General features: G+C 37.5%; 1 protein-coding gene across 5 annotated transcripts in view; it reads right to left on the bottom strand.

Moving 5' to 3' along the window:
- The window catches only part of PIK3CB (phosphatidylinositol-4,5-bisphosphate 3-kinase catalytic subunit beta), a 192,787-nt gene that overhangs the window by 18,514 nt on the left and 161,265 nt on the right, over positions 1-13,008 (bottom strand). For all 5 annotated transcript variants that reach the window (XM_026497132.4, XM_044383447.3, XM_044383446.3 and 2 more), the window contains exon 19: positions 11,828-11,906. In XM_026497132.4, the coding sequence (XP_026352917.1) occupies positions 11,828-11,906 (79 nt within the window). The remainder of the gene's footprint in view (positions 1-11,827; positions 11,907-13,008) is intronic.

The raw sequence follows: 13,008 nt of genomic DNA, 5'->3' as shown, positions 1-13,008 counted from the left end.
ACAGATTTACATAAAGACGACCTATGAGACTCGACAGGAAAGGCTGAATACCTATTATTTGTTGACCGAATAAGGTGAGAGTGTTCTAACACACTGATGGCTTATAAATGTTCTAATTTAACATGAAAGATACCAAGAATATTTTTGAGACATGAGAGAAAAATGAAAATGAGAAATACACACTTTCATTCATGCTAACAGGGCACTGTTATAAGTAATAAAATATTCTGGTCAAAGTAATCAAGTATAGAAGGTACCTGAAGATTTAAGACTGAATTTAGAAGAGTGTGTGCTACGTGACCGAGCTTAACCTGAACAGCTGGCCAAAAGAAAAACAAACAATAGGAACACTGGAACACACATATTTATAGAAACAGTGAAAAAAAGTTTGGTGAGAAAAAGGTATTCATTTAGAAATGAACCCAAAAGAATTAAAGTTCTACATATTTTAAAAACATGGGGTCAGAGTACAAAAAGTCAGCAGAGATCTCACTGAACAGACAAGTTCCTTTTTCTTGTTAAGACACTTGTTGCTTCCCATAAGAGACACTAGGTTTATTTCTAGCACTCCCACATGTGGTTTCTTCCCTTTGCCTGAGGTCACAATGAACTTCATTTGAAGCTAAATGTGCTTTACATTTGAACAGAATGGGTAAAATAAAAAACCTAAGAGAAAAGAAAAGGATTGGGGTTTTTAATTAGGCTATTGGAACTGAGAGGCAAACCAAAGGGACCCCATGAAAGAAAAACTGTTTTGTTCCTTTTGCTTTTTTTCTGCTTCTATTCTTGTTAGGACCTGAACCTCTGCCCCACATATGCCTTAATGAATGTCCTCCTTGTAAGGGACAAAGTTAATGGTATCTTTGGAGTCTTCGAGCATAATAGGTAGTATCTAAACCACTGGCGCCAGGCATCTCAAAGCCAAGACCCTGGCTTCAAGGAATAAGTGACTTATGATGGACACGTGGATCTTGTCCTTATTCTAACTGGTTCCTGGATACCTGAGAGGACACAGGCCAGACCATCATCCTCAATAAAAACCCCCAGATCCCAAACAAAGATGGGACTCATGCTCCTTTCCTCTCTAAGTGTTTGGGACAGTCCATCTGTATCTGCTCTCCCTCTATCTTCAATAAACTCTGCTTTCACCTCCTGCTGGCTCCTGGTAAATTTCTTCCCTGTATGAAGCCAAGGACCCTCTTGGCTGGTCCTGAGGGATCCCCTCTTGGTCCCTGGACCTGGCTTGTAGGCATCAGAACTTTACTTTTTATTTACTTTATTTTTTATTTTTTTATTCATTTATTTATTTTTTTGAGAGAGAGAAAGAGAGAGCAGGACATGGCGGGCAGAGGGAGACAGAGAATCTTAAGGAGGCTCCATGTCCAGGGCGGAGCCCGACATTGGGCTTGATCTCACAACCCTGAGATCATAACTTGAGCCAAAATCAAGAGTCAGACGATTAGCCAACTGAGCCATCCACGCTCCCTGTAGGCACTGGAACTTTAAAAGAGAAAATTTTTAGCTCAGCCTTTCGTAACTGAACATGACTCTTCATGTGGTCTGAATCTGCTTTTAGCAAAGGAGACCACTTTGTAGCTTATGTGCTAACCTTGGAAAGAACCAATGAGTTACTAGCCTGAGCTTGAAAAGTCTCCTCTGTTTTTATGGGATAAATCAAGTAAAATCATTTTTGCAGGGGTTTACTTTATAAGAAGGGTGAACAGATAGTAAATATTTTAGGCATTGCAGACTACTCAATTCTGCAGTTACAGCATAAATGTAGCCAGACAGAATGTAAACAAATGGGCTGTGGCTGTATACCAATAAAACTTTATATACAAACAGAGGGGGTTCCTGGGGGGGGGTGGTAAACCAGATCCCTCTGGGTTTAAGTTCCTCAGGCAGAGTTCACAATCACCCATTCCTCTTATCTATGCAGTATTTCCTATGTGTATGTGCTTGGCTAAAAAACTTGCTACCTATTCCAAAATAATTCTACTTTTTATACAGCTGTAGAAAATTCCTAATTTAAAAGCAAAACTCTGTCACTTATGGTGTTCAAAGGGTCCTTTTTAAATGATAATCTCACTTCCTTATTTCAATTATATCTATAAGTCCCATAAAAGTAACAATACCAACAGCAAATTCCTCCTTCTACCTCAACAGCATGGAAGGATCTAAGACTAGAAAACTCCTTCTTTAAAGAAAAAACCCCAAATCAATGGAAAGTTACTATTTCGGGCATTACAACACTTTGATAAACAAAGGGTACTAGAGATGTCTTATCATGATTGCTTTCTTGCTTAGACTGGTAAAATGAAAAAATGACATCAAGTATACAGCTTGACAGACCTGGATTTGAATCTGGCTCCTTCACTTAATATTTTTGTAACCTTCGACAATTTGTTTAAAATCCCTTGAGCCTTAATTTTTTCATCTGTCTTAAAAAGAAGTAACACAATCTCCTACAGTTTTTTAAGTTACATGACATTACATATGTGAAGAACCTAATACAATGTCTAGCTCAGTCAATAAATAGCAAGTGTTTTAAGTTTAAAATATCCTAAAATATATTTAGTAATGAAGAAAACAATTCAAGTTTCAAAAATTAATCAGAAAACACTTATAATCTTACAGGGATAAAGTCAATCATAAGTAAAACTATTTACAGCAAACTTGTAGACTAACCTGCCATAGATACTAAAACACATAAAAAAATGACAAAGTCAAAAAGGTTTTATAAATAGTTATGGTTAATAAAGAAAGAAAAGGAGAACTCTGGGTCCCAGAAATATAGATTATTCATAGCACTGGCTGAGAAAGTTATTGACTTGGTTGACGTTTTAATGTCCTTGAAAAAAGAGATACAGTGTTCGGCCCGTAAGAGAGAGAATCTGGACCTGAGATCCTATACAAGGCTGGGGATCTGAGAGGGCTGTCAAGTGTATGAAAAGGGAACTAGAAAATGTCCGCTCACTGACCAGAAGATGTAGCATGAAAGTTTGCCATCTACCTTGGGCAATGGATGGGGGCAAAAAAAGTTTCATGAAAATGCAAATCTCAAGACATCCTACATTCTTATGAGATCCAAGTTTAAACTACCTACGTAATCTGAGAGCATGAAGGCAGAGTTAAAATAAAAACTGACTGACTGTAAACCTTGGGGAACAGCACAAATTAAACTCAAACTCATTCTGGGAGGATACTTTCACACTCTAGGGAGCAAAGGACACTCAGAGAAAACAATCCACACCAAAAAGAACTCAAAACCAAATTTTATCAACTACACAAGAAAATGAAATTGGACAATGTAGAAGAGAAATTTAGTGACTAGAAGACAAAATACAAGAACTACAAAGAATGTCACTGAAAGATGGGAAATAGGCAAAACAGGTTAAGAATCATGCAGGACAGAACAGGGAAGTCCAACACACCTCTATTAAAGTTGCAGAAGACTGAGAGAGTGGAAGAAATGCAATACTGAAAAATATGGATACATTCTGTAGGAACTAAAAGAAAATATTACTTCTGATTGAAAAGACACATGAGAATGGGGAAGGAAAGATAAAAAGAAATCCATATACTAACAAACTGTAGTAAAAACTGCAAAAACCAAAGGCAAAGAGAAATTTGTTTTCTGCAATGGGGGAAAAATACTATTAGACTGACAACAGACTTGTACAAAGTAAAAGAAGTCAGAATACCATGGAGTAACATCTTCAAGGTTTCTAAGGAAAGCAGCTGTAAATTTAGATTTTAAAATTCTATAACTAGGTGATGTCTGCAAAAACAGGGAGTTAAGGACCTCTGAAAATCTAGTCTTCCGTAAAAACAACAAGAACACTGGTAAAAAAAAACAAACTGTCAATCGACTATTTGAGTACTATGGAAATACAAGAAAGAGTTGCAGCAATCAGGGAGTGTTTATTGAAGAAAATGGCTGAATCTCAGCTGTTTTACCATGACATAGTCCAATTTCCCACCTTCCCAGTTCTGCAGTATACCTGACAACGAACAGTCCACAATCACAGTGAATACAGTAATCTAGTAGCCATTAAAGGGGGCAATATGGGGTTGGAGCTCCTTTGATCCCATTTCTGGAGCTGTCATTCTTCAAACTCTAGCGGTTCCCAGGAAGATTAATGAAAAACAAAATCTATACACCTAAGAGGCTCAACTGAATTCAAATTCAAATGAAGTCAAAGTCAAATCCAAGTAAGCCTGCATATGTTATAATCTGTCAAGATTAAAAAATGAGAATCTTGAAAACAACAAGAGAGATATGATTCATCCCTTACAGAGACCACCCCCCAAACCCTGCCAAATTAACTGATTTCTTATCAGAGATCTTAGAGGCTAGAAAGCAGTTGTGAGGACATATTAAAACATGCTGAAAGACTGAAAACTGAGAATTCAATATCCAGAAAAACTATTCTTCAAAAACAAAGGAGGAATTAAGATTTTGCAGATAAATAAAAACAGAGACTGAACAAAAGTTGGAGGACTCACATCTGGATTTCAAAACTTAATACAAAGCCACAGTAATCAAGGCTGTGCATAAAGACAGACATGTAGATCAATGAAATAGAATTTAGAGTTCAGAAAAAAACCCTCACATATACATTCAACTGACATATGACAAGAGTATCAAGACAATTCACTGAAGAAAGAATAGTCTTTTCAACAATGGCGCTGAGACAACTGGATATCCAAATACAAATAAAAGAAACTGGGGGCGCCTGGGTGGCTCAGTCGTTAAGCGTCTGCCTTCAGCTCAGGGCGTGATCCCGGTGTTCTGGGATCAAGCCCCGCATCGGGCTCCTCTGCTGGGAGCCTGCTTCTTCCTCTCCTACTCCCCCTGCTTGTGTTTCCTCTTTCAATGGCTGTCTCTCTCTCTCTGTCAAATGAATAAATAAAATCTTTAAAAAAAAAAAAAAAAAGAAAGAAACTGGACTCCTACAATATACCATATAAAAGTGCTGACTAAAAATGGATTGATGATCTCTAATATAAGGGTTAAAACTAAAACTTTCAGAAGAAAACATAAGCATAAACTTTCATGACATTGTATTAGGCAATGACTTCTTAAACCTGACACTAAAAATATATACATATAAAAAAAAAGAATAGATAAATTGGATTTCATCAAAATTAAAAACTTTGTGCATCAAAGGTCACTATCAAAAAACTCAAGAGACAACCCACAGAATGCAAGAAAACATTTGCAAATAATTTATTTAATGGGGTCTAGTATCTAAAATACACGAAGAATTCATACAACACTAAAATTAAAAGGCAACCAATCCAATTCAAAAATGAGCAAATGAGGGGTGTCTGGCTGCTTCAGTAGGAAGAACATCTGACTCTGAAGCTAGGGGTCATGAGTTGGAGCCCCATGTTGGGGGTAAAGATTACTGGAAAAAAAAAAAAAAGAACTTAAATGAGCAAAAGACTTCAATAGCTATGTCTCCAAAGAGGATATACAAATGACCAATAAACATATTAAAAGCTGGCCAACATCATTAGTTATTAGGGAAATACAAATTAAAACCACAATGAGAAAACTAACAAAACTGCAAGCAAAAACTGACAAATGCCAATTACAATGGGAGGTTTTAACATACCTGTGAAGTGAAAAATAAGTAAAATTTGATGAGAGTATAGATATGGACACAGTTAACAAAATTCATAAAATAGACTGACTTACAACCTTGCTGTTAATAATTACAGCATATGGAATCTTTTTACTCACAAATGGGATGTTTCGAAAACTGGACATTTTTGTTAAAGCATAAAGAAATTCTTAAGAAATATGATATTGATTTATACTGACCACATAATTCTGACAATAAAGAAATAAAATTAGAAACCAGAAACAACAGCAACAAAAAATCCAATGCATTTGGAAGTTATAATAATTTAAACTAGACCAGGAGTTGAGCCAGTGGAAAGATGGCAGCAGAGCAGGAGGACCCCAGGCTCACCTCATTCCATGAATACAACTACGTAACTATCAAATCATTCTAAGTACCCCAGGAATTGACCTGAAGACTGGCAGGACCAACTCTACAACTAAAGGTAGAGAAGACGCCACAATGAAGAAGGCAGGAAGCGCAGAGACACCACATGGGAGAGAAATGTACTGTGGGCACTGCGGTGGGGAGGGAGCCATGGTCATGGAGAATGGCGAGAGACAGACTACGCCACAGGGGAGCACACAGGGAAAAACAATCCCTGTAGCAACTGGCTTGGAAAACAAGAGAGCCCAAATTTTCTGAGTTCTTACAACCAGCAGGGCTTAAAGCCTAGAGTCCTAAAGGTCAGCATTGGGCCTGTTCCTGAAGAGAAGGCAGGGCAAACAGACAGCATGGAAACAGCTATCTGAAGAGTGCCTGGGGTGCATAGTGGGAAGGTTATTTGTTCATCTTGGAGCATCCCAGAAAAGCAGGCTTCAAGGAGAGACCCCTCCAGAAACAAAGAAACTGGAAGGCGCCATTTCCCTCCCCTACCCCTCAGCATAAGTAGAGCTACCTGCCAGAACCAGTGCAAAGCCAATATCCACTACTTAACTTGCTTACACCAAGCCTCACCTCCCCATGCTCTGGTGGATCTGCCCTTCCCAGTCCTTCTTGCCTTAGGCTCAGCAAAGCAGGCCCCCTCTCCCAGAACACTGCCCCAAACCCCTTCTAGCATTACATCTCCCCATCCAGGAGTTATACAGGGCACCGGTTCCAGAGCCCTAGTTAAAATCACATTCAGGCCAGGGACCAAACAGTGCCCACAAGAGGCAAAGAAAGCTTTTGCAGATGATAAAAGAGCCAGAACACAACAGCAGAGCACATATAGCACACACTGGAAACACTCCTGGAAGTGCCAGGCCCTGCAGAACAGGAGACACTACACTGCAGGGCACCATAGGACCTCTTCTTCTTTTTTTTTTTTTTTTAAAGATTTTATTTATTTATTTGACAGAGAGATAGCCAGCGAGAGAGGGAACACAGCAGGGGAGTGGGAGAGGAAGAAGCAGGCTCCCAGCAGAGGAGCCCGATGTGGGACTCGATCCCGTAACGCTGGGATCACGCCCTGAGCTGAAGGCAGACGCTTAATGACTGCGCTACCCAGGCGCCCCAGGACCTCTTCTTAATAAGGCCATTACCCTCAAGAACAGACTTTCCTAACACACAGAAGCAGGCACAGCAACTTGGACAAAATGGGAAGACAGAGGAATTTGTGCCAAATTAAAGAACACGACAAGGCCACGATTAGAGATCTAAGTAAAACATATATAAGTAACATGCCTGACAGAGAATTTAAAGTAATGATCACAAAGATACCCACTGGACTTGAAAAAAAGAGTGGAAGACATCAGTGAGACCCTTAACACACAGATAAAAAAAATAACCAAACAGAGATGAAGAGTGCAATAAACAAGATTAGAAACATGCTTGCTGCAGTAACAGCAGACTGGAAGAGCAGATGAATGAATTAATGACCTAGAAGAAAGATTAATGGAAAGTAATCAAGATGAATAAAAGAGAAGAAAAAGAATTATGCAAAATGATAATAGACTTAGGGAACTCAGTGACTCCATCAAATGTAGTAACATTCACATTATAGGATTCCCAGAAGAAGAGAGAGAAAAGGGGGCAGAGTATTTGAAGAGGTAATAGCTGAAAACTACCCTAATTTGGGGAAGGAAACATATCCAGATCCAGGAGTCAGAGAGAACCCCCAACAAAATAAAAAAAAAAACCAGACCCACACCAAGACATATTATAATTAAAATAGAAAATAGAGTGATAAAGAAAAAAACGTAAAAGCAGCAAGACAATACCCAACTGATAAATTATTGAAACACTGCATCTGAAACTAATGATGTACTTAACATATGTTGGCTAATTTAAACAAAAATTTTTTTTAAAAAGCAGCAAGACAAAAGAAGACAGTTACATATAACAGAAACCCCATAAAGCTATCAGAGGTTTTTTGTTTTTGTTTTTTAATTTTGAGAGAGAGAGCATGAGTGGGGGCAGGGAGTGAACAGTGAGAGGGACAGAGAGAATCTTAAGCAGGCTCCATGCCCAGCGTGGTGCCCAATGCAGGACTCAATCTCACAACCCGAGATCATGACCTGAGCCAAAAATCAAGAGTCAAATGCTTGATTCAACTTGCTTGTCAAAAAAAAAGTCAGTACAGAATAAACACAACTAAAAGGAAATCATAAAGAGGTAACCAATGATAAAACAGAAATGATCAACAAAACTAGAAGCTCCTTCTTTTAAAATTCTAAGAAGCAAACCTCTAGACTAATAAAGAAAAACAGTGCACATAAAATAATTTTACACATGCAAAAAAGAAAAATTAAACACAAAAGAGGTTTTAAAATTACAAGAGAATGTTACAAAAGATGTATGATAATAAGTTTGAAAACACTGATGAACTGGACAATTTTTAGCCTCCAGGCTGACTCAAGAGGGAAAAAAAAAAACCTGCTGAGTCCAATAACCATTAAGAAAAATCAGTAGTCAAAAAAGACCTGGATTCCAAAAAACCAACACCAGAACCAAACCTTTGCAGAGAGAGAAAAGGAAAAAGCACACTAAGTTTGCAAATAAATAAAATTTGCAAAATAAAATATAGAAGAATATCTTTTTAAAAAAGATTTATTTACTTGAGAGAGAGAGCACGAGACAGAGCACAAGTGGGGTGAGGGGGAGAAGCAGGCTCCCCGCTGAGCAGGGAGTCTGATGAGAGGCTCGATCCTGGGATTCCAGGATCATGACCCGAGCGAAAGGCAGACATTTAACTGACTGAGCCACTCAGGCGTCCCTAGAAGAATATCTTTAAAGATAATGGCACAGAGAAAAAAAATTTTTTTTAAATAACATAACAAAAAGTATAAACCTTAAAGGAACCTAGGTAACTTATAGCAGAGAGAACAACACAGTACTTTTCAACATTGAAAACACAAAGAACCAAGCTATTTATAAAAGAAATGCAAATTAAAGTACTACGATCTACCATGTTATATCCATTAGATTTGCAAAAAATCAACAAGTCTGATTGGCAAGGAGATATTTCTGGGTGGTAACATAATACTGCTACAACTATTTGGACAATGGTAGTCAAGCTGACCATACACATCCCTTATGATGGAGCAATTCCACTTCCAGCTATATAAACTAAACACACCTGTTACATGTGTGAACTGTGAGCTGTTTAGAAGGGTTCAAACTCAAGCTTTTGTTATTGTTGGAAAAAACAATGAATGTAAATAGCTAGTAACAGAAGAATGAATAAATTTTTATATTTATTCAAAGAATTAATAAAGAAGTGAAAATAACAAATTAGAACTTCATATATTAATCTTAATAAATCCCAAAAAATGTTGAGGAAAAAAAGAAAAAGTTACATGTGATATAACAGCATTTATTTAAAGTTCAAAACGTATAATAAATACCAAATGTATAGTTAAAGCACAAAAATATACATATTACAGCTTTAAAATAGTGGTTAATTCTGAAATGTGAGAAGGCAGAATAGGATGAGAATGGATTAACTTTATCTGCATGTTTAATTCCTTTTTTAAAAAGTTGAAAACATGTTAATAACTATCATTTAATTGCTAATTATATATATTTATTAAGTCCCAATGTAAAAACATAAAAATTGTAGGTTATTTTCTGTACTTTCATGGGTAAAATAGTCCACAATTTAGAAAAATAAAATATAAAGAATTAGGTAAAAGAGGAAAATCATCAACTAGCATAGAAAAAAAGTTTAAAACTGTATGGACCTGTATTACTATCATGAAACACGCTTACTGTTTTTTAATCCTCAATTAAAAAAAGAATACAAGCCCATTTAAGAACTACAGAAACAGGTACACAAGGTGCATCTGGCTAGCCCCGTCAGTAGAGGATGCCACTATTCATCTCAGGGTTGTGAGTTCAAGCCCCACACTGGGAGTAGAAATTACTTAAAAATAAAATGTTTAGAAAGAAAGAAAACAGGTATATGAAGTAGAGGGTGAAACTGCCTTTAATTACATCACCCAGAAATAACATCTATTACCATTTTAGTTTTTTTTTTTTAAGATTTTATTTATTTATTTGACAGAGAGAGAGAGAGCCAGCGAGAGAGGGAACACAGGCAGGGGGAGTGGAAGAGGAAGAAGCAGGCTCCCAGTGGAGGAGCCTGATGTGGGGCTCGATCCCAGGACTCTGGGATCACGCCCTGAGCCGAAGGCAGACGGTTAACGACTGAACCACCCAGGCGCCCCTACCATTTTAGTTTCTGTCAACATTTTAGTGTGTCACTTTTCAGTGAGTTCTTAATACAGGTGAAATAATTCTATGAAAACACTTTTGCACCTCACTTTTTTTGACATTTGAAGATAAGCACTTTCTCCAAACTGTTAAGCAATTCTCTATGAACAGTAATTTAAAACACCTGAAATACTTGGTCATATGGGTACATTATGTTTTTAAAAGATTTAAAGAGAGAGAGAAGTAGGGGAAGGGCGGGTGGGGGGGGGGGGCAGAGGGAGAAGCAGACAAGCAGACTCCCTGCAGAGCTGGGAGCTTGACGCAGGGGTCAATCCCAGGTCCCTGAGACCATGATCTGAGCCAAAATCAAGAGTCGGACACTTAACCACAGTGGTCTAATTTTTTTTATTGTAAATAAAGCAAGGATGAATATCTTTGTGCATAAATTTTTGTCTACATTTTTAATTTTTTTTAACAGGCTCCATGCCCAGCGTGGAGCCCAACGCAGGGCTTGAACTCACCATCTTGAGATTAAGACCTGAGCTGAAATCAAGACTCAAACGTTTAACCAACTGAACCCCTCCACATTTCTAATTTTAAAGTAAGTTCTGGAAATATCAGATAGAGGATATAAAAAAACTTGATACAGGGAGGCTTATATTAATTTACAAAGGTATACGAAAATATTGTGTTTTTGTTGCTTCACCAGTATCGCAGACTAGTTTATCAGTGGTATCCAACTATTCTTGTAATTTGTACTTCTATGCTGGAATTGACTGTGTTCACATAATTATTAGTGTATTTATTTTATAGCTTGTATGAATAGCCTTTTCACATCTTTTCTCCGAATTTCTTTCTATAAGCTTTTTAAACATTTAGGATTATTATAGACTTCTGTCCTGTTCATTATGAATATTATGCCCAGTGTGAGGCTTGATTTTTAATTTTTTAGGTTATAAGATTCAAATCTTATATTGTTATATAATCGACATTTTGTTTGTAATTATCTTCATTTGCTCCTCACCTCAGAAGATTTGATAAGGATTAAACTTTTAAAATACGTTTTCTTTTTTCTGTTGCCATAAACCTGTTCTGCTGTCTACCCCTAATAATGGTGACAAGCTGAAAACCCTAAAAGCAACCCTGAACACTTCCCTTTCAGGAAGGTAGAGGAATCAATGTTACCAGGCTAAGAAGACAGGCAGGCCTTTCTCTGGCTTTGTCATTCTCATGACCACCAACCAGTGCATCCTCCAGGAGAGCACCTTCAAAACCATAGGTTAGATGGAGTGTGACTCTTGCTGTCTGCCCAGGCTTTACTGGAAGCTCAAACCTCTTCTTTCTTTCTGGAATCTCTGTACATGTAAGTTTTACATCTGATGAGGCTTCAGTAAGGCAATGTATTTGATAGTTCACCATAAACTGTAAAATGCTATATAAATATTACCATGAACAATTAATAATAATAGCAGGAGGGAAGGAATTAAAAAGAAGTTTTAAAAATTTTGCTGTGGAAGGAATACAACATGAGACAAAAATAAATTCACTAGAAATCTCACCGAAGATCCAGACCAGCTTCTTTCCAAAGTAAATCCATCAAGCGCAGCATTTGGAGTGTCAACATATCTTGTCGTAAATCTAAGTGGGGGGGGGGGGGAATCCTGCTTTATTATAAATGCTTTCCATTTTTGTCTCATAACATTAATTCAAGATTGGCTAATTCAGCCAGAATTAACTAAAACCAATGACAAATACTGTGCTAATATTTTCCCAAAATTTTAATGTTGACCATATTTATTTTGTTAAATATTAGGTTTAGGGGTGCCTGGGTGGCTCAGTCAGTTAAGTGGCTGCCTTTGGCTCAGACTGAGCCCCACATTGAGCTCCCTGCTCAGCAGGGAGTCTGCTTCTCCCTCACCCTTCTCTCATGCTCTCTAATAAATAAATAAAATCTTCAAAATATACTAGGTTTTTTGGTTAGCATGTGCCCAAAACACTATTAACTAAATTAAGTTAAACAATTTTTTTAATTGGGGCACCTGGTTGGCTCAGTCAGAACATGCGACTTTTTTTTTTTTTTTTTTTAAGATTTTATTTATTTGACAGAGAGAGATAGCAAGAGAGAGACAGAGCACAAATGGGGAGCAGCAGGCAGAGGCAGAGGGAGGAGCAGGATCTCTGCTGAGCAGGGAGCCCGATGTGGGGCTCGATCCCAGGACCCTGGGGTCATGACCTGAGCCGAAGGCAGACGCTTCACCAACTGAGCCACCCAGGCGCCCCAGAACATGCAACTCTTGATCTCAGGGTCATGAGTTCAAGCCCCATGTTGGGTGTAGAGATTACTTAAGGAAAAAAAAACAACAACAGTATTTTTCATTGTTTACCACGTATAAGCTACTATACTAATTGTATGGATACTGTAATACTATATAACACAGTTATGCTATGTACAGCATCCATAAAATTCACACTGCTAATTTTTTTCTTTTCTGGTTGTGTTTAACAATGCACAGTTCTTAAAAATCATTTAAGTAATTGTATGATGGGTTACAGAACTGTAACAGTTGATTTTGTTTATTATCATATCTAAGGATAATTTTGAGCTAACAGAGGGCTGTGAAAGTACTAACACATAATGACATTCATATGGTCAAGTGGGGTTAGATGTCTAGCAAAACACCCTAAGTTCATTTTAAAATAGATATAAGCACATTTACTTATGTTCCTAGAATTCCTTTTA

This window comes from Ursus arctos, unplaced genomic scaffold (genome assembly GCF_023065955.2).
Source record: "Ursus arctos isolate Adak ecotype North America unplaced genomic scaffold, UrsArc2.0 scaffold_20, whole genome shotgun sequence".
Taxonomy (NCBI): Eukaryota; Metazoa; Chordata; class Mammalia; order Carnivora; family Ursidae; genus Ursus; species Ursus arctos.
The sequence above is the reverse complement of the archived record's forward strand: the minus strand, read 5'-3'. Positions and strand labels throughout refer to the sequence as shown.